This window comes from Phalacrocorax aristotelis, chromosome 8, assembly GCF_949628215.1.
Source record: "Phalacrocorax aristotelis chromosome 8, bGulAri2.1, whole genome shotgun sequence".
Taxonomy (NCBI): domain Eukaryota; kingdom Metazoa; phylum Chordata; class Aves; order Suliformes; family Phalacrocoracidae; genus Phalacrocorax; species Phalacrocorax aristotelis.
This window is the reverse complement of record NC_134283.1, coordinates 46483739-46509428: the sequence shown is the minus strand read 5'-3', so window position 1 is coordinate 46509428 and position 25690 is coordinate 46483739. Positions and strand designations below refer to the sequence as shown.

General features: G+C 46.5%; 2 protein-coding genes and 1 long non-coding RNA gene across 12 annotated transcripts in view; 1 reads left to right on the top strand and 2 right to left on the bottom strand.

The window, feature by feature from the left end:
- KDM3B (lysine demethylase 3B) overlaps nt 1–3475 on the bottom strand; it is a 75331-nt gene extending 71856 nt beyond the window's left edge. The window contains exon 1 of one of the 2 annotated variants that reach the window (XR_012662197.1): nt 3155–3461. Coding sequence is in view for 1 of the 2 variants with exons in the window: in XM_075103068.1 (XP_074959169.1) it covers nt 3155–3325 (171 nt within the window). In the remaining variant the exon portion in view is untranslated. Of the gene's footprint in view, nt 1–3154 lie in introns of both variants that reach the window. The other variant, XM_075103068.1, reaches the window with a different exon arrangement.
- Nucleotides 3476–4702: 1227 nt separating this feature from the next.
- Nucleotides 4703–22440, bottom strand: LOC142061671 (C-terminal-binding protein 2). 6 transcript variants are annotated; one of them, XM_075103064.1, is made up of 12 exons: nt 22273–22440; nt 17817–18008; nt 17286–17408; nt 16645–16719; nt 15775–15929; nt 15538–15682; nt 12849–13055; nt 12011–12225; nt 11098–11228; nt 10785–10912; nt 10113–10233; nt 4703–5401 (listed from the first exon to the last, which is right to left on the bottom strand). In XM_075103064.1, the coding sequence occupies exons 4-12, from the start codon at nt 16691–16693 to the stop codon at nt 5398–5400; spliced, it is 1155 nt and encodes a 384-aa protein (XP_074959165.1). In that variant the 5' UTR covers nt 16694–16719; nt 17286–17408; nt 17817–18008; nt 22273–22440; the 3' UTR covers nt 4703–5397. The 6 variants fall into 6 exon arrangements, with proteins under 6 accessions (XP_074959165.1, XP_074959166.1, XP_074959162.1 ...); XM_075103061.1 differs by lacking the exons at nt 4703–5401; nt 17286–17408 and adding an exon at nt 5616–9050; XM_075103066.1 differs by lacking the exons at nt 4703–5401; nt 17817–18008; nt 22273–22440 and adding an exon at nt 5616–9050 and having other exon boundaries at nt 17286–17474.
- A 231-nt stretch (nt 22441–22671) lies between these two features.
- LOC142061672 (uncharacterized) lies at nt 22672–25400 on the top strand. Of its 4 annotated transcripts, none has more exons than XR_012662194.1 (4): nt 22672–23059; nt 23666–23777; nt 24557–24637; nt 24781–25400. It is a non-coding gene; the product is annotated as an uncharacterized LOC142061672 (long non-coding RNA). The 4 variants fall into 4 exon arrangements; XR_012662193.1 differs by having other exon boundaries at nt 22674–23045; XR_012662196.1 differs by lacking the exon at nt 23666–23777 and having other exon boundaries at nt 22679–23059.
- The last annotated feature ends 290 nt before the right edge of the window (nt 25401–25690 follow it).

Below are 25690 nucleotides of genomic sequence, written 5' to 3'. Positions count from 1 at the left end.
GCTGGCAAGAACCTCCCCACACACCCGATTCCAAACAGTGTACGCGCATTTTCCCACATGCTTCTCTACTGTCAAGATGACTTTCAAGTAGCATCTGAAAACTGCTTGAGAGCACATAAATCTAAATCCAGTATTGTAGGGTTCCAGCATCCCTCACCTACTACATACAGCCTCCAGACAGGACAATGTTTTTTCCAAGTTTTACCTTGTTAGAAAGATTAGTTGAAATACCCTGGTATTTATGGTTAACTCAAACAGTTCTGATACTTGCAAAGTAAATTAAGCTTATTCCACAATTCAGATGATTTCTAAATATCAACTATATTCCATGAAATCCCTTACGAATAAGATACTTTAGATTACTACATGTTTTCGTTAAGCTGTATCATCTATGTATCATGTACAAATGAAAATGTCTTCAGAATACATTCAACTATATGTGCAGATTAGTGCAGTAAATAGAGTAAAAACTCAGACAAAAAAAAACTTGTGCAAGATATAACCTTACTATCCATAAAGGGATGGGGGAAACCCACCCCTCTCTCCACCATCTACCATAAGAAGCATATGTGGATTATTCCAAAACAGGCCTACTCAAAACACCTTATGTCCTAGGCCTCCTAACTTACACAGTATTTGAATAGCTTGTCTATGCATTAAAATAGTCATCTCGCACTTTTGTTTTCCACACAGGCATAAGCAGGACTGTCCTGCATATGACACATTGAGCTATTTTGCTTTTAACATGTAATATGTCCTTTTACAACATTAGGAAAATACTGAGCTAGAACTTGACAGTTCTTTTGTGATTCTGTCCTAATAGACATTTTGAGAAAAAAGGTAAAGACCCGCTTCCAGTTAGAAGAGGCAAATCTCTTTTCTAATAGCAGCACAGTTTTTCCTCAGGATTTGTTCTGGGTGTTCTGAAGATGGCACAACTAGGACTGACCATTATATATATCTTTTTGTGGACTAACAATAATTAAATTATTCCATATTTTATCAAAGTAAGATTATTTAAGAGCTACTCTTTACAACCAAATTTATTCAGCGGAAAAAAGCAAAACCTTTTCAGAGGCTTTACCCCACCAGAAAAAAGTTTCCTGAAATTCCAGTATTTAAAAAAAAAAAAAAGCAGCTATTTCAGCTGCTTTGCTTTCTGAAATGCTTTAAGTTCTTGTCTATTCCTGAGTTTTCTGCCTTGGAAAGGTATAGATGTTCAACTGCAGTGTTGTGTTTCCAAAAGCTCAACATCAGACTACAGGCTAGTAAGTGAAACCATCCTTACAGAATACCACGAGAAAGCACAGACTTAAGTAGCCCAAAGAATAGAAGAGATTTTCTTCTAGTCTTTCTCAAACCTAGTCCGCATTATTACTTTACGTTAGGTGAGTATTTCCTGAACTGTGGTCAACTGCTGGGTGCCAACTTGCCACTTCTTCTGGCAGAATGAGTTTAGAAAGACGACTTATTTTTCTGATGGTACATGATTATCGTTGTCAAAGCGGTATTCATTATGCATGGAAGGTTCCATGACAACACTAAATATTCCACATTACAGAACTCAAAAAAATCTGCCTCAAGTATTTTACACAGTTCACACTGAAGAGTTCTTGTACAGATTTGGAGAATATACTGTTTAGAGACAGCTGCATCACTGAAACTGTGCTAAGTGGAAGGTTATTGATGAAATGAATTGGGGTGAGAACTGCAGTGCTCAATGAAAGTAATGAATTCACACACCAAAAAACCCTATTCTTCCCATACTATCAAGCACAGAAGTTAATTATTACTTTGTTAGGGTAGTCTAACAGGTGTCACATGGTTGGACAGCAATGACTAACCAGGAGGCAAGTGACTACCTTTTGTTGTACAGAGATTTTAAAAAAAAAAAGGCAACACTCCACATCATACTCATATTTGGGCTGGATGATTCCATAATACAAGAGACCTGACAATACACTGGTCACATTCAGTCTACTGCAAGAGTAGCCCTCCAGACCAGTCTCAGTTAGCCCCAATACATTTTCACATTTCAGTCTTAAACACTTGCTCCATCTTCCTTTTGAAGATCCCCTTTCTCCATGTTTTTTTTTTATCTTCTCCTTAAACAAATAAGAGAGCAACCAGAGTGCATCACTACAGCTCTCAACTACAGACACAGGCTGCCAGGCCACCTGGGTTTGCAAAGCTAAAACCAGCTCAAACTTCCTACTGATAGCCTAGCTGCAGCTCTAAAACAAGCCCAAAGAAAGGAGCATCACTGTAGGAAGCCACAGAAACTTCTCAAAGTTGGACCTCTGCAAAGAAACCCAAAGAACTTACCTTAGCAACAACAAATTTTAAAAAAAGCTCAGCAAAGAGAGCTAAGAAAATTATTCACAGACACAGAGCCTCATTCCCCCTAACATTAGTTAGCCACAGTTCTCAGAAGCATACCATCGCTTACAGCAAATACTTGCAGAACTGACACGTGCAAAGCAAAACAGCATGGATACCTTTTAAGAGCTCTTTTTAAGACCTCCACCCAAGGGTCTCACTGAGCTATTCTAGAAATAAACCAAACAAACGCTAGTGTTCGCACACATTACACGAAGCATACACTCCTTCAGCTGAAATCAAAATCTAAGACAGAATAAAACAATATCTGCTCAAAATTACACCTTCGAACAAGGATGATCGAGAATACTTAATACCTTCGCGGGGGGAGTGGGGGAGGCGGGGGAAACAAACAAGAAAACCCAACAAAAACAACGCTTAGAAGTTACACGCAGACGGATCAGCATCAGAAAGCACAGACGTCCGGGCACGCTTGTTTCGCCCGTGACTCCCAGCCACCGCACCTGGGGCTGCGGGACCCTCTCCACCCCGAGCAGCCCCGCGCCCCGCCAGCGCGCAGGGCCACTCCGCCGCCGCAGGCCCCGAGCGCGTACCGGCAGGCCGGGCGGGGAGCGGCAGGCAGTGCTGCGCGGAGGGCGCGGGTCGCCAGCACGGCGCCGCCGCGACCCGCCCGGGGGAGGCGGCGCCCCGCACCCCTGGCCCCGCAGCGGCCCGCGCCGGCAGCGGGAGGCCGCGGCCCACGCGGGCGGCCCGACCCGCGGCGTCCCCGCCCGCCGCCCCCCGCCGCCCCAGCCCCCCGCCGCCAGGGCCTCACCGCCAGGTCCTGGGGCACGGCTCCACTCATGGCCCGCACCGTGCCGCTCCGCCAGGCCCGGGAGGGCAGCGCAGGCCCCGGCTCCGGCCCCACCGCCTCGCCCTCGCCCGGCCCCGCCGCCAGCAACAGCAGGAGCCGCTTCCCCACGGGGGAGGACGCCGCGTCCGCCATCCCCGCCGGGCAGGAGCCTCCTCCGCCGCCGGCCCGAGCCCACCGGTCGCCGCCGACACCCCGAGACACCGAGCAAGCGACTGCCCCGCGTTGGGCCTCCGAGCGCCGCCCGCCCCGATCCCGGCATGCACCTCGCTCGCACAGCCTCCCCCCGCTTCCTCTGCCCCACAGTGCCCCGCGCTGCGCCGCCCCGCCCCGCCGCCCCCCGCGCGGGGCCCCTGGCGGGCGCGGGGGCGGGGGCGGCGGCGCGGCCGGGCGGGCGGGGTGCTGGCGCCGCGCGGGGGCTCGGCGGCGGCGGGCGTGCAGGGGAACCGGAGCCGTCGCGCAGCTGGGGCCGGGGAGCCGGGCAGGGGCCTTCCCGCGGCAGGGCCTCTCCGTAACGCCGAGGTCAAAATCTGAAATTATCACAGAAATTAAGGAGTTCTTGCCTAAATTTCGAGGTAAATGCGCACAAAAACCAGTACAATGACAGTGTGAGATGGGGGATCCGAGTCGCGTTTTGAATGTTTCAGGTGGGCGTGAGTAAAAGCTGTTGGCCCCAGAACAGCGGTAGCGCTTCACAGGGCTTTGCTTTTCAGCGAGGCAGATTTTGAAAAGGCATTTATTTAGGGTGCGATGAGGACGGGTGGGGCGCGGCTGTCATAACTAGCTGATACATTGGGACGGTTCTCATGTAGAATAGTCTAATGCCCTGAGCCTGCTCCTTTTCAACATACTTGAGCCACAAAATATTTCAGAATCCTTAACTGTTAAAGAAATTATGTGCAACTTTACATCTTTTTCTGCTTGTGCGGTAAAGACACAGTAGCACTGGTAGAAACTGGAATGAGGCGCAGATGCTATACTCCATTCCAGAACAAGGATATTATTGTGGAAATAAGTAATTTTCTTCTTGTGCATGTACTGTTTCATCACTTTGGGAGAGTCACATTTGACACTGAATTAGCAGCAGCAAAGGCAGGCTCCTTGCTTTCACTTTCATTCATTCAAAAGGATTGTGCCAGGTTGTTCTAAGTAGGTGACAGATCTTCTCCGTTACTTTCTGGTTAGAGGGATGCAGTTTACTGTACTGGGAAATGGGTAACATGAGGCCCAAACCAGCTTGTACAATGTGCCTATCCTCAGAAATGTATTACCTGTACTCTTTAGATTGTGATTTCAGTCCCAGTTTGGCAAGACAAGCTTTAAAAGACCTTTTTTTTTTTTTTGGAAGCAGGGTCTGCCTTTGGTATTTTGAACAACGACATAGAACTTGGGAGCCAGTACACACAAAACATTACTGAAGGGTAGCAGAGCCATTGTGTCTTGTGTCCAAGCAATCACCGTGGTAACTCCAAGATCAGTACTACATTCGTTGGAGACCAGGCTTTGCCCTCATGCCTTAAGTTTCTTTACTGAAACAGTAAGATTGTCGGCTACATATTAGAAATAGTACCACCACGTGAAAGATTCCAAGTGGTCCTATGTCCCCTTCCCATTGCACCAGCTCCAACACTGAAAATGCCATGATAGAGCAGGCCAGCATTTTCCATATCCCATCTCCTGAGCATGGTGCTGAATATTGCAGACACACAGCACCAGCTAGACAAATAGTGATATAAACCACCCAGAATAGGAAGAGGGTTCCTAACTTTCCTTAATGATCAACACAGGGAGCATAGGCCATAAAACATGAAGTTAAATTTATGAAATACCTAATGACTTTTCTATGCTAATTCTGTTGCACTGACTTTTATAGTATGTTAGAAAAACTAGTTTCAAGGGCTAATTTTGTGTATTAATTTCAAAGACTATTTTACTGTAAAAGGGTGAAGACAGCTACTGCTGTTCACACATGTATATTTAAGTTACACTTAAAGTGCTGCAGAACTAGTTACCAGAACTTCAGTGTGTGAGAAGTCAACGTAAGCAAACATCAGGCTACATTCAAAGCTGTCCCTTAACCACTGAAGATGGCTTCTTCACCAGTCTGCCACCTTCACAGTCTTGATGGATGGTCAACGCTCCAGAATCCAAAGAAAGTCATTTGCCAGAGTGGCTGGTCCAGGGAGTGATTGTGTAGAAGATCCAACTTACCTAATTTGAGAAAAGTGGGACTGATACAGACACCTACCTGTACAGGTTTTCAACCCTCCCCTTCAATATTTTATCTAAGGCCACCCCTTCCATAGACAGCAGCCATGTTCTTTAGAGAACTTTATTAAAATATATCCAAGAAGTAATCAAACATTTTCTAATGAGTCAGGAGAGAACGGAAGTGAGAAAAACATCCGTACAGAGGACAGTGCTGTAAGTTTTTCTTTACATGCTTTATTTCAATGTTTCACAGTTTAGTCATTGTCTACAAAAATATATTTCTGAAACTCTGAGTCCTCTATAAAAAAAGCTGGTCAGCAGCAGTGACCCTGACAAACAATGTACCTTGGGACAGTGTGAGCACCTCCTGTAAGCAGATTAGTGCAGCTAGGGCACTCCTGCCTCACCCTGGGAGACTCTGTTCTTTGGGATTAAAGCTCTGTGCTAGTTCTGAAGGAAGGCATTAAAAACAAAACAAAACAAAAAAATCCTTCCACTTCTGTGTACTGCACTAAGCTTGGGAGGGAGAGCTGCAAATCATCTATCACACAGGAGAGAGTGCTAACAAAGGGCTTGGCACTCGGGATGGAGAAGACCACAGGGTACTTAAGTATTGGTAAATTTTTCTTTGAGCTATCTGTTCAGAACAGCCTTCGTCTGGTGATAATAGGTTCAGTCTATAAGCAGAGGTACAAATGGCATACAAGCAGAGTAATCCTATAAGCACAAAGAGAGTCCTTCTTTGAGGTCATGATAAGGGTTCTGTTCATTTTTATCTCAACATTTTCTACTGTGGCTTTAATCAGGGAAAATTGCCTCCATATCCAATCACAAGCCTACATAGTGTTGGATAAAACAGAGCCACTATCAGTGCTGTCAGCTTCAACTCCTCAGTACCCATAACTGGAAATATTTCTCATGACATCGGTTATTTAATTCCTATGCTTACTAGTCACCAGTATATCTAGGCACCAAAATAAGATTTGAGAAACTCAACTGTCCCCAAATGAGCTCTTTCCTCACTTCCTCTGCTCAGTTATTTGCCTGGTCTAGAGAGATACTTGCATTTAAGAAGAAAAAAAATTACTGCCTCTTTTAAAAAATAAATCTATTTTGCATTGTGCTTTAGAGGAGTCAAGGTCAACGTACTCTGATCCTCTCTATTCACAAAGCTCATAGCTAGAAGCCCCTTACCACAAAATAGTCTCAGACCTGAACTTCCTAGCAGGGCTGGAATTTTCAGCAGAAAATAAGGAAAGAGAAGTTACTGACAGACTGCTTCCCTAATGTAGTAATAGACAGAAGATGAGCTCTCAGTCCCTGAAAACTTTTCCCCATCTGCCTGTCAGAAGAACAGCTTTCTGAGCTAATAGCTTATAAAATTTATATTTCCTAGAGATTAGAGAAGTCAGGAAAGTGCTGCTGGTTATTTTTAGGTACAGCTGTAATCAAAGTGCTTCTGAGCTCTAGGCTTTTGCTCAGAAGAGTTCTCCTCTAACTTGTGCCTACCACCAGTCCCAGTCTGATCTGCTAAACCTGAGCAGCCACGGAGGTATTTGAATTTTAAGTAGAATCAGCATTGTCCATGAAAACACAGAAACCAAGAACCTTCACCAAGACAAATACCTTACCAAAAAAGACACTCAGGACTAGAGAACTAACATCATCTCACTAATGCTAAACAGTTAAAGTGTAAAATCTGTAAGAAAACACCTGAAGTTTACTTCTTGCCTATTTTCCTGTCTAGAATTGGCGGGGGGGAGTGAGGGGGTGGGGAGGAAGGAATGATTCACTTTACTGTATCAGTAGTAAGCCATTATATGAAGGCAGTATTGGAGAAAAAAATAAAACCAAGGAAAAATATCTGAAAGCTTACTGACTCCAAAAGCTTTCCTCAGCTTCCCAAACTATAAACAGCATAAACAGAGGAATTTGTCTACACCCCAAGGTGTAGTTCCAGTCTGTTCCCAGCTGTTCAGCTTCCAGTCACAAACACACAACAGAGGGAAGAATCAAGGGAGGCAGACAAACCCAGACATAGGGCATGCCTCCCATATAGCACCTACTTTAATATACCCACAGAACATGAACAAATCAATCAGGAATTGTTACATCTTGTGCCCAGAAAGGCTATAACTAAAGTGTAACAAGATTAAGTTAAAAAAAGATTTGGAATTAAGGAAAAATCTCCTGTGGAACCTGTTTTGCTGAAGACTCCATACCCCTCAAAGAAGTGATTCATACTCAGTCATTTGGGAAACAGGAGAAGACTTGAAAGCAACAATCCTGCCTTGGCTTCAGGTGACAAGCTAAGACTGTTCTTTCTCCTTTAGTATCACAAAGCTTATGCACGTAAAAAAAAACACTGTCTTGCCCTGCCCACCATTGGAGATGCAGTGTATGATAGCAGAGCTAAAGTAGAGTAATTTGGTCAACTCTTACAAGCTGCCTTCTCCATCAGCATAGAGGCAAGTGTCACTGAACTGGTATGTTACTTCTAGTTCATGCAGTTATGAAAAATAAAAAAAAAACAAACCCAAACCTGTAGCACAAAGCTTAGAATTCTAACATGATAGGTACCCTGTGAATAAACACCACCGTTAGACCGCGAGGTACGTGTGTGTGAGGAACCAGCAATTGCAGCTGCAAGTTATTGCTACATGCTGTCTCCCTGTGCAAGTTTTTCCCATTTCTGCATTTTCTTGCCTTCTCCCAAGTTACACAGGCTCCAGGGTAAACTGTTCTGAAGCCTCACAAACACAGTGGCTACCAGAACACATATGATGGCATTTCAGTCCCTTTCAAATTATTTACAAGGCTGGCTTTGACACTGTTATTTTAACTTCAGGCCTAGTACTGCATAGACAAAACTTTGTATTGTCAAGAACTAGCAACGCCTGTGCTGTGTCTGTTCTCACAGGAAACCTTAATTAAAACAAGCAAAGTAACACATGGAGCTGAGCTTGGGCTGCATCCTACCAAGGGCATAATAAAGACAATAGTCACAACTTCTCCAATTCACTAGTATTTTCCTAATATTCCCCATAGCTACACTTACAGAGGTTCAGCCAAATTAAATTTAAGCTACAAGTCACAACTGAAAAGTGTGCACTGAAGTTTGGTGTTAGGAACACTGAAGGCCATCCCTGATCAAGCAGCTCCACTTCTATTTTCAAGTGCACAAGGACAGTTCCCTGACACAGACAACAGAGGCAGATATATAGGAAAAATCACTGGTTAAACCAAGTATTTCTGAGGGGAGGCAAGGTCACTGCTGCCCTGCCCCAGAGAAGGAGAAAGATTCACTGAGATTAAAACTAAAGGGTTACAAAATAAAGGCAAGAGCTAAAGTTTGCCGGTAATGAAATGCATTCTTCCATCCTGTATGAACAGGAAACAGTCTCTGTAGGGTGTTAAAGAAGGTCCTTTACCCTCCTACATTTTTCTACTGACAGAGGACAGGAGAGAAAGATGCTGCTATTGGTCAGCAGGAATCTCTCTGTCTGCCTCCAGTTTGCTCGTCTCTCCTGGGGAAGGGGTACGCGGTGCAGAGTGAGAAACAGAAGGGATCCCGTGAGCTACAATCCCTTCCACTACTGGTGGTTCTGGTAGCCCAGGGGTGGCTACTCCCACTACTCCTGGAGGAAACCTGAAACCAACAGAAACATAGAAATTACAAGCTTGTCCAACAGACTTACGCAAGGGGGAAGGAACTGTGCCCTCAGGCACCTGCTGAATACAAGTCCCTCCTCCTACCAGAAACGCTCTGAGATAGAACATAGGAAAAGTCTGCAGAGCTGAAGAGTAGCAGTTATATCCTAATACCAAATGACACCTGTTCTCAGGCAGGCAGACACAGTCTCAGGTCACATACTAAACATTTGGAAAACAGGTACAAAGTTTATCTCCAGTGGAAAATACCGTGAGGCACTGTATGAAGGTACCCTGAAGGGCTGGAAATTCTCTCCCCATCAACATGAGGAGCGCAAACTGACAGTTATCCTTCACTGAGATCTAAGATAGAAGAAGTAAGGAGCTGAACTAATTAAACTAGACTTAAGATGAGAAATAAGAGAGTGATACTTATGAATTGCTAATGAAACATTCTTCCATTACTTTCATTCTGCATCCCTGTACCTTCTCTATAAATATATCCAAACCTCTGTAGATCTCTCAAGAGAGGGGAAGAGACTATTTCCTACTTTGCAGATGGGAGAAAAACAAAAGGGAAGCAATCTGCCCACAATCACTTGGCAGGTCTGTAACAGACAAACTGAAATACACTCCATTTAGGCCACTGCCCAAATCCACTGGACAATGTCTCTTTAATAATCTATATTTAGGCTACAGATAAGTTACACAGCCCTAATGATATACGCATGACTTCTAAATGTTAAGATCCAGACCTCTTTTCAGACACCCAGCAGGCTTTCTTATATTAAGATATCTCTTGGGCAGGTCTTGCAAGTATTTGGAAAAATTAACCAGTATGCAGCTGGAACTCAATATGACCAAGTTAATGTTAAATCTTGCTACAGCTTCAGAAGTGCTGCTGTAAGTTTCTGGAAAGAGCTCATAGATAGAGTATATAGGAACAGAAACATACCTGCTTGCAGGTACAAGCAGTTCTCAAACCCAAAGAGGGATGTTGGCCTGCTTCAGTAGGAAGATATGCTTGGAAGCAGTAACCTGGACAACCTACATATCTCACCTGTAAGCTGCAGCTCCATTGAGTTCTGGGTGGACAGCTGCAGGATCAATACTGGACCACTGAGCTGCTAACAGCAAGTACTCCTTATTAACACAGTTCCTCAAAGCATCAGGTATGTGACCTGCAAGAGAACCAAGAATGACAAAAAAAGAGGACAGAAGTAGGAGGGACTCGTTCGCTGAAGCATTTACAAAGGAAAGTAGAAAGGAAATGCACAACATCTTTTCCATCTACCTCCACAGAACAACACTGGGTAGGGGAGACTCTTGTCCGAACAACTGGTCTCTGGAAAAGACAAGAAACTGATCCTTCGTTCTCACTTCTGTGATCTTGTGGAAATTACTGGCCACAAACTGCAATTGCCAAGCCTCACCTGCCCCAAGAGACAATATGTACTACTCCAGAAAAAAGGTGTACAGTACAACTGTCCAAGGAATTTTTGTGAAGGACTTGGGAGAGGTACAAGGGGCTTTCCCAGGAGGGACAGTCCCACTCCAGCATTAGTTACAAGATTCTCAGAAGGCAAAGAGACAATTATCAAATTACACTCCAGTTCCAGAAACCAGTTCCAGAGTCTAGGTTTTCAGAATAAATCAGCAAAATCCTTGCAGTGAACTAACAAAAGAATACTAATTCAACAGCAGCTGCAGAGCACACAGTCTTTGTCATTACCTGTAATGGCTCTGCGGATCTCTTTAGCTGCATCTTCTCTGGATTCAATGGAAGCCTGCTCACTGTACCAGGCAGTGTGAGGGGTGCAGATCACATTGGGTGCATCTTTTAAGGGCCCCTGAGCAAAGCTGTAGGGGGTAAAGAAGAAGAAAAAGAAAAAAAAAAAAAGAGCGGTTTCTTGCCAGTCTCCAGAAGTGATAACCCCATCTGTCCTCTCAGGTATCACTGTAACTCAAGTAACAAAAAATCCCGGAGGAATCATCCAGCACAGGTGAGTCACAGGATAGCAGCAGGCATGCATGTACAACATTACCTGAAAGGCTCAGACTCATGCACGTCCAAAGCCGTCCCTCTGATTCTCCCCTCTTTCAAGGCTTGCGCTAAGGCCTTCTCATCTACTAGCCCTCCCCGGGCTGTGTTCACTAAGAAGCAGCCCTGGCGCATCTGGAAGAAGAAAAATATTAAGTGGATTGAGAATGAGCATTTTCATGGAAGCTAAGTGAATCTTGGGAAGTCTACTGGAAATGAGCAGGAGCCTGCAGTGATTAGATGAGACCTGGACGAACTAGGAGTGCTCTCACTGCAAAGCTAACCACAGGGGAAATGCCTGCAAGCAATGCTTGTGAAATTTGCTTTAAAAATGAACAAACAAAACCACAAGACAACAAGGGCAAAAGTGGAACTCTCAAGTTCTGCACTCCATATTCATCCTACTACATTAAAAAAAAAGAAAAAGGACATGAATCAAATATCCAGCTATACAAAACTGGACAACGTCCAGGTGTTTCTCATGAAAGGACTGAAAAGCATCCATAGACTAGTGGAGTAGAGCCCGAGACTGACTTTGCAGTGGGCTTGGACAGAGAGGCTTTGGCAGAGCTGTGTAAAGAAACTTACACAGTCCCAGCCACACCACATCTGGCTCTAACTGGCCCAGTCAATTATGCATTTTAAAGATAATTTGAAATTATTGAATCACCTAAAACACTCTTTATAAATTAAACTACTTGGCAAAAAAAGCCAACCCTATTCTTCTCTTAACATGAAATGCTATACAGCACAAAGCACAGGCACCCGGATCCACACGCTCCCAGCCTCCAAAGGCAGCAGGAGGCACACGACAGAGGCAGCAGGATTCACACGCTCTCAGCCTCTGTGAAAGCAGCAGTTTCTGTTTGCATTCATTTCCACAGTGCTCTGTGGGGGAAATCAAGCTCCTGCTGCACCTGTTTAATAGTGAAGTCATTGATGAGGTGATGGTTATGTTCATTCAGGCTGCAGTGCAATGTGATGCAATCGCTGTGCATTAGTAGATCCTGCAGGGTTCCTACTCGTTGTAAACCCAAGGATCGCTCCACTCCATCCGGCAGATAGGGATCATAGAAAATCACGTTGAAGCCAAAGGACTTGGCTCGCAGAGCCACTGCCTGTCCAACTCGGCCTTCACAAAAGAAAACCCACAATCATCAAGGAAAGGTAAAACAAACTTTAAAGACAAGATACTGGGGTAGACTGGGAGCCTACACTGGAGTTTACTGCCAGGGCCCAAGATACTGCAGCCCTGGAAACCCCTAGGATTGCCATAAGGATCCAGAGGAGGTTATTCAGTGCTGATCCCATGTGGCCAATTCTAGTCCTTCCCCATGCAATAGCCAGAGCTTAGCCTAGAAGGAACTCTGTTTTTCAAACCAAATCTGCACTCTGAGTCAGAGGCAGTAATAATCTGATTACAAGAACTTGGAGAAGGAATTGGTAGCTTTCGAGTGGCCTTGTTACTGATACAGAGCCTAGCACACAGGGAAACAGTCACAGAGAAGAGCTGCCTGAATGTTCCAATTCTTCTAGCCATTTGAATACCAAAAAAAAAAAAAAAATCCCCAATCCCATGACATAGACCCCACTCTTGAAGATATCCAGCATCACAGAATAGGGCACTAGCATTCCTTATGAGTCAGTGTTTCACAATGAACAGCTGTAAAATTATCTTTTTTTTCAGCCTGTGACTCTTAGGTTCCCAAAAACTTTCACACTTCACTTTTCAATCTAACAATTCCCATTACTTACCTAGTCCAATGATGCCCAAAGTCTCCCCACGGATACGCACAGCGCCTCCAGCCACCTCTCTAATCTGTTCTACACTCGAGGCTCGATTCCCTTCTCGCATAGCCTGATGTAGCCAAGTAACACGGCGATAGAGGTTCAAGATGTGGCAGAGGGTGGAGTCAGCAGTCTCCTCTACTGAGGAGGAAGGGATGTTGCAAACTGCAATGCCTACAAAGCCATAGAGGTCATATAAGATTTTTAGCATCGCAACAATAAACCAACACAGAGCTCTTCAGGCATAAGTGCTGAAAGATAATTCAGTGCTCTAGAACTACTGCCAAGAATCACAGGATTCATTTCAGCAACTCATTCTACAGCAACATAGCTGTGACCAGCCAGCTCTGTAACCCCAAGGAAATACCATTCCTCCCTTACAAATATCCATTTGGTTGACACACTCACCAGAAAAAAAAGAAAAAAAAAAAAACCAAAAACAGGCTGAAATGAGAAAACTGGGTCATAAAAGTGATGCAAGAAACTGTTTTAGAAGATCAGCATCCAAAAAGATGCACTTGTTCCAGAGGTACTTCTGGCAGATTAACAGGCAGACTGTAGAAGCATTAAGACAGATTGTTGAGCTTTTTCATGCCTCACAGTCCAGATGCTCACTGCAAGCATCAGCTTCTCCAGGAGCAACAATAAGTTAACTAACTCATTAAACACAGAGAGAAGCCACAGGAGCCTCTCTAAATCCATTTGAAGTTACACTTAACACATAACACTCCCAACTCTAGAATAGCATACAACCACAAGGGACCATAAAACCCATGGCTAGAACTGTCAGGTAGATTACTAATGTAAACAGAGTTAAAGTCCTGGAAGCACAAATTACTGTCAGGAAAGGGAAAGACGGAACACTGTAGTAAAATGTGAGCAGTCTATTAAAAAAAAAAAAAAAAAAAGGCAGGGTGGGCTGGCAACGTACCACTATCCTTCATTCAACAAACCAGCCAAGAAATAACTAGATGAAATAACTAGATGAAAAAATGGTCTCTTCCCAAACGTAACCCTAGCCACCTGCCAAACCAAGGAAAGGAAACTCCCTCCTCAAAACTCCACCACCTACCTAAAAACTAAGAATAAAATCTAGGCAATGATTGGAGGCACATAAAATTCAGCAATGCATCACTCTTTTGTAGTAACAGAGGAGACATTAGACTTAACTCAAACCACGCTCTCCCGAGAGAGCTAGGAGAGCAATGGCCACACACAATCCCAGATATTTGATTCCTTTTCTCTATCAAATCATTTGCAATTGTGCTATAATGCCACACGGCTTGGAGGACGTGAGAAGAGGAAATAGGGAAACCTAACTTCTTTTCATCTCACTGGTTACCATCTCATTCAACCAACTCAGACAAGCCACGTGCATTCATCTCTTACACAGCCAGACACAAATTTGTGTTTACATGCAATATTATACCTAAATGTAAGAAAACGCAAACACACAGAACCGCCCTTTGGTCTGATTTGAAGGTTCAGAACACATCAGGAACAGTATCTTACCTCAGAATGAATTAAAGGGCCTGGCTAAGCATGAAAATAATCATTAATTGTCCACGAAAAAGCAAATCTGGCCATGTGTAAGGGTCATCGTACTATCACTCCAAAGCAAAAGTGGCAAGCAGCAGTCTGATGATGGAAGAACTTTGACCCATTTCTCCTTGGGTTAATGAGTGTGGAGTTGGGGCGGAAAGGGAAAGCTTTGAATCTGAATGAACCAAAGATATGGATGGTGACTTTAAGCAGAGAACCCTAAGAGTAGATTAGGTTCCAAACTCAGCCCAAAAAACTGAATGGCTGGATGAGAGCCAAAGACCTTGCCAGGTACGCTTGAGACTATTCAGCTGAATCATTCAAATGAGAATATTCTTTAGACCTAATTCAAGCACTAGACAAATATGCATTCTTCATTTACTTGCAATTCATCTGTTTTTAGAGATCTGGAAACTGTAATGCCTGTTTTAATTTTATATATTAATGCCTGCATTTGATTTACCCTTAATCAGATCTGCATTACATTAAGAAAGGTTTCAAATCACAGAGGAAAATGTAAAAAAGAAGGGGCAGGTACTTAGATGATCCACCTCACCTAGGAGACTATGAGGTCCAGCAGTCTCACTGCTGTATGTTTAATGAATAGCAGCTTTTCGTCACCTAATCCAGAGATCACAGTGATCTCACACCTAGGGCTCTCAAGGGATCAGTAATGAAGTGTTGAATCAGAACCTACCTGCATGTAAAAAATTAACAGGAGAACTGACTAACCAAGCATTTATAGTGGGTTTATCCTGCGTCAGCATTCGTACGCTATTTTCAGACATCAGAGTTTGCCCAATTCTTTCCCCACAAACAACGCAAAGCCACCTCACCAGAAGTATCTAGACACCGTATTCAGGTTTCTGAATCCCAAACAACAGCAAAGGCACTGACACATACAGCAGAGCAATCTGAGAACTGAGAATCTTTCTTTCAAGCCACCTACCAGCAATATTGGTCAGCTTCCTAAAGATACCTGATACTAAGCAGCTCCAAATCTTTTTACATAAAAGGTTTTAAATGCACTCAGCTATGAAACAGAAATACATGAGTAGTGTTCCACTTCACATTCAGTTCTGATCGCAACAGAGCCCTAATGCTGTCATCATACCTAATTCTGCAGCGGATTTGATGTCAACATTGTCATAGCCACTGCCAATACGCACAATGACCCTGAGGGCTTTGAATTTCTCCAGATCCTGACGAGAAAGGGTAATGGTGTGATACATCAGCGCACCTACAGCCTCATTCAGCACCTACAACAAAAAGCAGTCCAAATCAATCTCTGTTTTCGTTACTCTAAGAGGCAGAGCTCTATGTCCAAATGCTTGCACATCATCTTGCCCACCTTTTCATGGATTTCCTGAGTTGACTGAGCATCACAAAATGCCACTGTAGCAACATCCTTCAAGATGGGCATCTCCACCGTGCAGTCTCGTCCATCCAGGAGCGCAACCAGTGGCCGTGCTGGCATTGGGCCATTCACAATAGGAGGCCGTATGCCTATTAAGGAAGTCAGAAACGATTATATGAAAGACAAGAATTCTGGAACTCTCATTTGCTAGTCCAACAAGTCACTAGTTCTGTCAGAGTTCTATAGTATTTAGGAAGGCGTTAGTCAAAGCAAGAAATAAATAAGAGACAAACATGGGGAAATGAAGCTAGGGGGAAAAAATGCCTCTGCCACCACTATATAAAGAAAAATAAAAAGTGTTTTATCATTAATGAGATAACACAGATGGTCTACTCAGAAGCATGCCATCTTACTCTAGGCTTCTGAAACTAGTTATAAAGCCACCTCGGGCCTACTCCCCGTTAACCTGCCCCCTCTCCCACCTCAGCACGCCGAGCCACCAAGTCTATTTCCTCCTTAAGCGAGCAGAAGGACTCGTAGGTTCGCGGTGCGTCTAGCAGCCACTAGCACCCACCCCCTTCTAAAAGGATGAGGCACGGACGCCCCCCAGCAGCAGGGCCGCAGGCGGCGTGCTGCACAAGCGCTGGGTGGAAGTCCACCCCAAGCAGCATGGCCCAGGCCCGCCTCCGGCAGCTCCGCTCGCCGCCGCCGGGCCGGGCACCTCAGCCCGAGAGCAGCGGCCGGGCCCGCGCTCCCGCCGCACGAGGGCCCGCGTCGCCGCCGCCGTCCCCGCCGCCCGGACGCTGGGCCGCTCCGGGCGTGGCCCCACGCGGCGCCGCCGGGGGGGTGCCCGCCCCGCCTCACCTTCGCAGATGCGGTCCAGCCTCTGCCGCTTCACTTTGTGCCGGTCCATGGGCCGCGCCGCTCCGCCCCTCAGCGCTGCGGAGGGACACGCCGTCACTCGCTGCCGCCGGCTCCCGCCGCCCGCGCAGACGCGCCCGCCGCCGGCTCCCGGGAGGAAGCGGAAGGGCCGGACCGCAGCCCCGCGCCCCAGCCGCCACAGAGGCGCCGCAGCTTCAGGCGCAGCTCGCTTCCGCTTCCGGCCCGCGGCCGCCCCACAGACCTTCGCGGCGCGGCAGGGAGGGAGGTGCGGCGGCGGCCGCTGGGCTGGCCCGGCCCGGCGGGGCGGGGCAGGGCAGGGCAGGGCAGGGCAGGGGCGGACGGGTCGCCGCTGCTCCGGGGCCTCTCGGTCCTCCCGTGGGCCGCCGGGCCCTGGCTCTTGGCCACAGCCGGCCCCGGGCCGTCGGGGTACTGCAGGAGCGGCGTGCCCCTGCGGGCCGGGAAGCAGCGCCGCGGCCGGCCGGGCTGCGAGCCCGCCCGGGGAGCTGCCCTCCTCCGGAGGGCCGCCGGGTAGCGAGGGGGTGCGGACCGGGGCCGAGCGCGGCGGGGCTCTCGGCCATCGCAGCCATTTGGGGTGCGCGAATGCTGGGCGGGGAGAGACCTACCTCTGCAGAGAGCAGCCCCAGCTGCTCGGGGAATTGGTGAGGTGGTCTGCAACCCCAAAAATCCTTTCAGACAACCAGAACGCTCACAAAAAAGGGAGAAGCTACATGGCTTCTTGTGCCTTCCTGAGAAGACAGAAAGTGCAGCTAGAGTACCCTGCTGCTTCTGCCCCTTTAGCCCTCTGCCACCACCTCATGTGGATCATCCACTATAAGTTCAGCAGGGACCTGTGACATGCTCTGTGTGCCCTTAAGGTCACTGGTATCACCACTTCTGGCATGGAGGCACACGAACTGTCTTGGAAGGGTAAGAGTGAAAAGCAGCAATGAAAAGCAGCAGTGCAGTCTGTGAAGGTCCAAGATGTCTCCAATTCTGAGAAACTTGACCACGGGGGATTCCCAGCATAGGCCCAGGCTAAAGGAAGGGGGACTGTTCACTACTGCTTTGTGCACACAGAAAAGAGACACTGTGGGCCTAGCCAAAGCTGAGAACGCAGGCTTTTTGAGCCTGGCTCTGCTCTGCCTCTGCGGTACCTCTTGGAAAAGGGAGCTAAAGTCTCCTCCAAAGTAAAAGAGTCCTCAGCAGATGTTTGAGATGCAAGTTTGCCGTTTGGAGAGCAGTGTCTTAGCTGCAACGAGTCAACCAGGAAGGGTGGTTACAAAAGCCTGCATTGCCTGGAAGGTGGATCCTGGGATATGGCTTCAGGTCTTCCCAGGAAGCTCGCTCTGCATGAGACAAAACAGGGAGCTATTCAAAACAGCTCAACTTCTGTCTTGCCACCTTCGCAGCCATATCTCCCACACTTGTCCAATGGTCCTGTGAGTGGATCAGCACTACAATACCCCCTCCAGCATATTTGCATCCCATCTAGTAATATCCTGCACTTACCTTGTCACTGAGTACATCATGCTGACTGCCTTTCCTGGAGAAAGGTTTGACCCCAAGTGGGTGCTGACTGACATCACAGTTAACTCCCTTAGCTAGTCACCCCAATTGCTCACACTTGGACGAACGAGCTGCATAATACCACAGAGAAGGCTATTTTCCTAGGTTACCAGCTACCCCCACAACAGACTCTGTTACTACTGTTACCCAGTGCCCACGAAGAGCTGGAGCTATTTATTTTTAGAAATGGGTCCCAGAGTCTGTCTTGTTCGCACAAATTGCCCTAAACAGGTACAGTTTCCTTATGACCAAGCAAGAAAGGATGCAGTCATTGTGAGATAGGTGAGGCAGCAAAGGGCATTACACAAAGGGAGCAAGCCTCAGGAGGTGGGACAAAGTGGGTGAGGACACAGACCAGACGAGTCTTTCTCACTCCAGCCTACATTCTGGATATCCAAAACTCACTGGCTTTTCCCTTAGCAGAGCATTAATATATGCCACTTAGAGTTTGGAGGTGAAAGAGGAGATGCGATCACCTCCTTCATTACCCTTTTTTCCTTCAAAAATGAAACTGCACACAAAGAACTTTACTAAGACACAAGTCTGAATGCACCAAACCAAAGTGCAGCAGATGCCACAGGCACTGCCCAACTCCCAGAATTCACAAAGCCTTTCTGCTGCACCATCAGTTCTTAAAGAAGCCTATTTCAGCAACATGCTGAAAAGCCGATGATCTCGGCTGCCTGCTAACATCACCAAACCCTCAGCTGGACAAAGATGACCAAGCTGCAGTTCCGGATATGGATGACAGATGAGAGCATAAGACATACATGCCTGTGCTGTGGAACAACAGGAGCCACCTTGAAGAGCTGTCACATAGCAAATAGTCCAGCTGCTAAGTTTGATGCCACAGAAAAGCCAAAATCATGCATGGTGGGACAAGGAGAGTTAAGACTACACATACGGTGAAACACAGTCTTGAGACAAAAGAAACAAGAGGAAAGTCTCAGTCTTGTGCTTCCTACAGCCAGAAAAGGGTCTCAGCATTTCTCCTTACTCCATAAACTTACACATCCACTTTGCAAACTAACCTCTGATCAAGTCCATTGCACGTTTGTATTGACCTTATCTCTGATAACTATTTAAACCAGTAAAAAAACCAAAACCAACCAAACAACAACAACAACAAAAAAACCACAAAAGAGTTGGGGGTGGGAAAAGACTGATGTGGGTACAACAGATAAAATCCATGTAGACAAATTAACAGTCACGAGTTGGAGGAGCTGCCATCACAGGCCACATTTAGGTGATCAGGGAAAGGCTATGGAGAGAAACAGAGTCAGCACATCTCAGGAAGGACCAAAACCCTTGCACTGTCCCACACAGTAGCAATGGCCAGCCCCAGAGACCGTAAGTGAAGCATGCCATGTCAATTGTCACCACAGCCTGCTGTGGAAGAGCAGATTTCTGCTCCACTCAGTACTTGCTCAAGCCAGTCTCTAACTGGAGAGCAAGCCCTTAGCCTACAAGTAGCCTTCTAGTCAACCAACTCCTGCCCAACAAGCAAGCTTTTTCCCTCTCTTGTGACCTCCATGAAGGAGCAGGGGAAGAAAAAATAACATGGATGACTACCAGTATCTCACATATAGCCGTCATTCATTTGCCTCCCCTGCTCTTGGCTATTCGGGGCACTGCCACTCCTACTTCTTTGTAGAAACAGCGACGCAAAATACAGCCCTTTTTATATCCTCCTCCCACATAATCCCCTAATGCCCAGGGACCCATCTTTGCATGTCATGGCTGTACCTTCCACAAATCCCAGATCACATACCTTTTGTCAGAAAAGCACAGCAAGCACAAGCAAGAGTAGCTTCAGAAAATGAGAAAATTTAAATCCACAGAATCAGCATGGTCAGCACTGAGTGAAGTGTCTGTCCCTGCCTCCCTTGCAGCTCTTACTGTTTACTGTGTTCACTGGAAACTCCAGAGTCTCTGGCAGAGTCTGATCAAAAGAGACACATCCCTTGCTGCGCCTGACCACAGTGTAAGAAAACACATGTTTGCTGACTACAGCCAGTTTCAACACAAGATCCAGCTTTGCCTCTCTGAAAGCCCCAAAATCATGAGTTATTTCTACCCTCCTCCCCAGCCAATGTAGAGGAAAATCTTAATCAACTAAATGGATCTTTTACCACATCCTAGTACATGTTAACTTTAGGATCGCTCCAGGTAAAGGAGAAAAAGTCACTCACCCCAACAATCCACTACATAACTTAGCACAAGCACAGGGGAAGTAGCATCACTAAGCAAAGTGATGCTAGTTTATTGAAGAACAGATTCAAGAAATTTATTATACAGACATTCCTCGTTCCTGATCTGAAGTCCACACAATTGATCTACTTTTAACATGGCCCTTTTCTTCAATAGTCCCCAAATTCCATTCAGATATACCACTGTCTGTTTTAACAAATCTGCGTGCCTTTCTCCTGCTGTGCGTTGGGGTTTGGTGAGCAAAAGGCAATGTGGCAATAATGGGAACTTTGAGCTGGTGACCAGGGCAGTTAAACAATAACAAGGTAAGAATGTTCGGCAAAGTTAAAAGCAACAAAAGCGTAGAAAGTGCTTAGAAAAATGTGGTATTTTCAGGCTCTGTGGGTCTGATGACCCTTAAATATCTCAATGACAGATTTGTGAAGGGTGAGTCAGACACCAGAAGCATGAAAGAGGCCCAAACCTACCTAAATGAAAACAGACAAGAAGACAGGCTAAGGGTTATGAACCAATGAATTTGCCTGTAATTTAAAAAATAATAATCTGGTACATGTAAGTTGTTTGTGGAAGTCAATAAGACTACTAACCATCTCCAACACAGTTTGTCAAGAGTTAATCTATTTTCTCTTTCAGAGTAACAGCCCTTATCTATACAGGAGAAGCAGAAAAGATCATTTGTCCTGACTCTAGCGAGCCTTCCGAAGCTGCTTCATGTGATATCGTAGTCAAGTCAGGGAATCATGACCTGGATTAAACCACTGTGAAGGTCTTTGCAATTAATACTTCTCAGTGGCAAGCTGCTGGGGCAGCATTTTAGGGTAGTGTCATTACATACGCTGTCTTTTATTCTTCCCAGGTCATCCACTGCTGAACATCATCCATAAGAATGAACTACAGTCAATGCTTAAAACATAAGCTATCCAGAGGTGTTGGGAGCACACATCAGCTAGGGAGAATTCAAATAAGAACATACGTTAAACAAACAAATACAGTAAAGGGAAGTGCTGAAAATGAAAACTATTTTACAGGTGCCTTCAGAAACAGCATATTGGTTAGAAGGATTTTCATTTGACCCAGTACGGCTGTTTTCACACAGTGAGAGTATCTCAGGTTGACAACAGGAGAACTTCTGGTCTTCCTTGGCAGAGGATGATAGACCAGAGGACCTCTACCTGTTCCCCCTAGCTCTATTTCTCTACAAGTATGGATCCTGACCCAAAGCCCATTAAGTCAGCAGGCAGAGGTTTGCTACCTCCAGCAATCTCTGAAGGCTCTGTAGCAGATAAAAGATGACAGAAGAACCAACCATTCTTCCCCCATCCCTGTCCCCCCAAATGTCAGTTGCCAACAATGCAGAAAGCAAGCATAAGAACAGGTGTTACACCACCCAATCACCTTCTGTAAGCGCATGTGCACACTCACAACACTACAGAAGGCACTGAGAATGAGGAAAGCTGTGGAACAGCTCTGTCCAAAAAGCAGTGAAATTGATTAAGACAGTTAATTAAGTTTGGAAAAGACAGTGAGGCAGGGCAGACAGAGTTCTACAGCGTCTTGAATTGCCTGGAAAGACTGAATGAAGAACGAAGGATGAGTATCAAACAGAACTGGCAGGTTCCAAACAAGTGGCAAGCAAATGCTTATCCCCTCCCCAACTAGTTGTACAGTGGAACTCATCGCTAGGGATGCAACCAGTTTACAATGATTGAAAAACAAAAAAAAGAGCCCCACCCAGCCATCACATTCACAACAGAAAAGTCCACTCAGGACTGCTAAACACCTCCAATTTGGGAGGTCCTGCAGCAGCATGCCTGTCCTCATACGGACCCTTACCACGTTCACACCAGAGGAAGAGGGCTCCAACAGCAAGGGCGGTCACAGGTGAAAGGAAATAAGTCTATTCACTGAAGAGGCTCTGCAGATTGAGTGATTGATTACCAAAAGTGCTGGAGGAATTGCAGGCGCCCCACGGACAGAACCACCGCGGGGCGGGGCGGGGCGGGGCGGGGCGGGGCGGGGCGGGGCGGGGCGTCTCCTCGAGCTCCCTCCCGCAGACGCGCCCCGTGCCGCGCCTGAGGGCGGTCACACTCTACCGGCCGCAGGCCCCGCCCCCTACGACTAGGGCGTGATTGGCCCGCTAAATACACCGCCCCTTCTGGTAAGGGCAACGTCCCGCCCACGAGCCTAAGCCCCTCTTGAGTGACGTGGTTGCGACCCAGTCCGAACGTGACTCTCCGACCGTGCCCCTCGGCCGGCCCAACCACCGTGAGGCGGCGCTCGCCTCAGCCCGCGCGGCCGGTGCGGGCCGCTGCTGAGTCCGCCGGCCCTCGCCCCCCGCCCCCGCCGCCGGGCAGTCCCCAGCGCCGTGCCCGGGTCATGGCTGGGGGCCGCCGTCGCGGGACCGCCGCCTGACGTCTCCCCTCTCTCCCGGCGGGCTGGGCGGACTCTCCGGGGGGGGGGGGGGGGGGTGTCGCCGCTGGAGCGACGGGCACCGGGCTGCCGTCCCTGCTCCTGCCCGAGGGAGCCTGGCTTTGCCCCTGCGCGCAGCCTGCGGTCCAGCGGTCTCTTTAAGAGCCTGAAATGTAAGGTGGGAGACGGGAGCACAGGTGAGCCTGGCGAGGTGAGCCAGCGGGCAGCCGGGCTTCCTCTCCCGGTGCCTGACGGGGACAGTTTTTCACTGTGCAGGTTATGATCTGCAAGGGTTGTGCCCCTTAGGACGGTTCACTGTCTGAGCTCTGCTTTCCCTACGCTTTCGTAAAAATTTGTTGCAAGTACACGGCCTTTTGGGTGGACTCTGTAAGACATGGTTTCAGGCAACCCTTCCAAACTTACTCTTCTGCTCCACAGCTCAACCCTACAAACTACTCCAAGTAGGCGGCTGGCGTGAGTTGGGTTTTAGTCACTGACATGTACGTCTTTCTGGCCCCAGCACCAGCCAGGAATTACTCCCGCTGTCTCTCAGATGGGTGCTGCTGTCCCAGTGTGGCACCCTTTTGTGACTTGTTCTGCTCTGGTCCACGTCTTTTTCCTGGAGATGCTTCACCTCCCTTCCATACCACGGAAGCGCCTGATCCTTGTGTTCCACTGTGAATTCTCCCCCGAGCAGGGTCCCAACATGTGAATCCTAACGTTGACTATTTCTGGGGGTGGAAAGAAAGAAAATGCAAGGACAATTGTTCATGCCACAGTGTTATTCCTTCCCTGACTGCTCTTTTGGCATTCAAAGGTGCTGCTATCTTAGGGAAGAAGATCATGCCACGAATTATTGCCTTGCGCTCCATTATCCTTAGCTGTATGTCCTGAAGGGAGGCTATAAAGAATTTTTTCCTGAGTACAAGGTAAGAGGAAGACCTCTGGGCAAGATGCAGGGATTAGAGAAAATACCATTAGAATACTCTGGCACAGTATAGCTGTCTAGCCAGTTCCTATCTGTTATGGAAGAGTATAAAATGGTGGGAAATGTGGGCTTGTATTTCCCCAGAGAATTCTCCATCATTTAGCAGCCTGTGGCATCTGTGTATGTAATAACCCTTGATAAGATCTTCTTCTATAAGTGTTTCCATCTTTAATTTTTTTTTCAAATCTATGTAAATTTTATAGCATTCATACTGCCCCATGAAAGACTTCCTAAGCTTCATCATACCTCATGCGTTCTGAACCTGACACTTGTTTTCTTTTGGTGCCTACAGTATTGTATTAAGCAACTGTGTAGCTTTCCATTTCATGCTCTCCAAGGCATTCAGGGTTTCACAGACCTCTGTCAGATCCTCCTCGTCATTTCTTCTTGACGGAAGAATGTCAGTGTATTTAGCTCTTCCTTGCTAGGAAGCCATTTCAGACTTTGATCAGCCTTGCCACCATTCTCTGTATCTCTTCCATCTCTGTTATATTCTTTGACATAGAGGGCCTAGAAGGACTTTGCAGAATGCTCTTCTCTGTTTTGTTGTTTATTCTTCATGGTTGATTAGGTTTTAGTTTTGGGTTTGGCCATTACTGAGCTCATGAGAACTGATAACATAATAGGCAGTTCTGTGGAGCTCCCAAGACCTTCCTCCCAATTAGTCTGTGAAAGCTGATAATTTTTTTATCTAAAGCTAAGATTGTTTTCTCCTCACAGGAGCTGATATGGCTAAAGACAGTCATGGACTGCCTGACTCCTAATTTGTTTCATCCAGTGGACTGTGCTTCTGTCTCACCTGTAAGTTCTGGCATGGATAAAAAATGATTGTGCGCATTCTATGATTCTGTGATACTGGCTCCTGGGATAAACTATCTACTTTCGTGCCCAGCATCTCCCAATATTAACTACTTGACATTATGCATTTTCCCTCTCTTTACCAGGAGCTCTGTGAACCTCTGAGCTATTGCTCAATGCACCTTTGGACTACTACAGCTCTGCTTCAGAGTAGAGCTGCTGAAATTCCGCACCGAGAGCAAGTCATAGACTGTGGAGTGAAGGAAGCAGGACCAGATTACTTCCCTCATGAAACTGTGAGAACCAAAGCAATATCTGGAGTAGAAACCACTTAAGAGAGTTGTGTCTTCCAGAGCAGAGTTCAACTCCCTGATGACAGCTAGACTGTGATGGTGAAAGAAAGAGAACGGGAACCTGCCTTGTTCTGCTGAGACTGCTAGGACAAATTAGGAAGTCTGTTTAAAAATTCTTGGCACTGCCTCTGCAAGACACTGGCTGAGCATAAAGCCACAAATAGAAGAGTACTGTAGCTGCCTAGGGAAAGAACAGGCTTTTTTAACTAAAGACTAAACCAGCTTTTAAGCTGTCTTGCCTAAAGACTGCAAGGCGGCATATGTCATTGGTTGAGCTCTCATCCCTCCTGCTTCAGACAGGAGTCTCTGTGTTTTTCTTCAGTACTAAACATTGCTGTGGATTTTGTTGTTAATTGTCACTTCTGACTGGTAAAATAAAGAGTTGGAGCAGGCCAAAGTGTTTGAGCACTGGACCTTCTTCCCAATGGCAATTCAGTGTTAAGAAAGTAAAGCATGCAGGTGCTAATGGATACCTAAAACTATGATTTCTCAGCCTATCACCAGGCAGGATCAGGTATGCCCAGCAAATAAGTCTCCAGCAAGTAAGTCTTTATGCTTCCATAAAGATCAACAGTGAGAACTGCGGAAGGTTAACTTCTCTGTCGCATGTCTGTTAAGCCCTTACTGACATGTCAGCCATGGTCTTCCCAAGCTGCAGCTTTTAAACTACAATTTTTTTCTTGATTACTGGTCCAGCGTAATT

Coding starts and splice junctions, on each gene's coding strand:
- LOC142061671 (XM_075103061.1), bottom strand. CDS start 16,693: ATGGACCGGCACAAAGTGAAGCGGCAGAGGCTGGACCGCATCTGCGAA. Junction 15,930..16,644: donor GCTGGACCGCATCTGCGAAG/GTGAGGCGGGGC, acceptor CTTCCTTAATAG/GCATACGGCCTCCTATTGTG. Junction 10,913..11,097: donor CATGAGTCTGAGCCTTTCAG/GTAATGTTGTAC, acceptor TACCCCCTACAG/CTTTGCTCAGGGGCCCTTAA.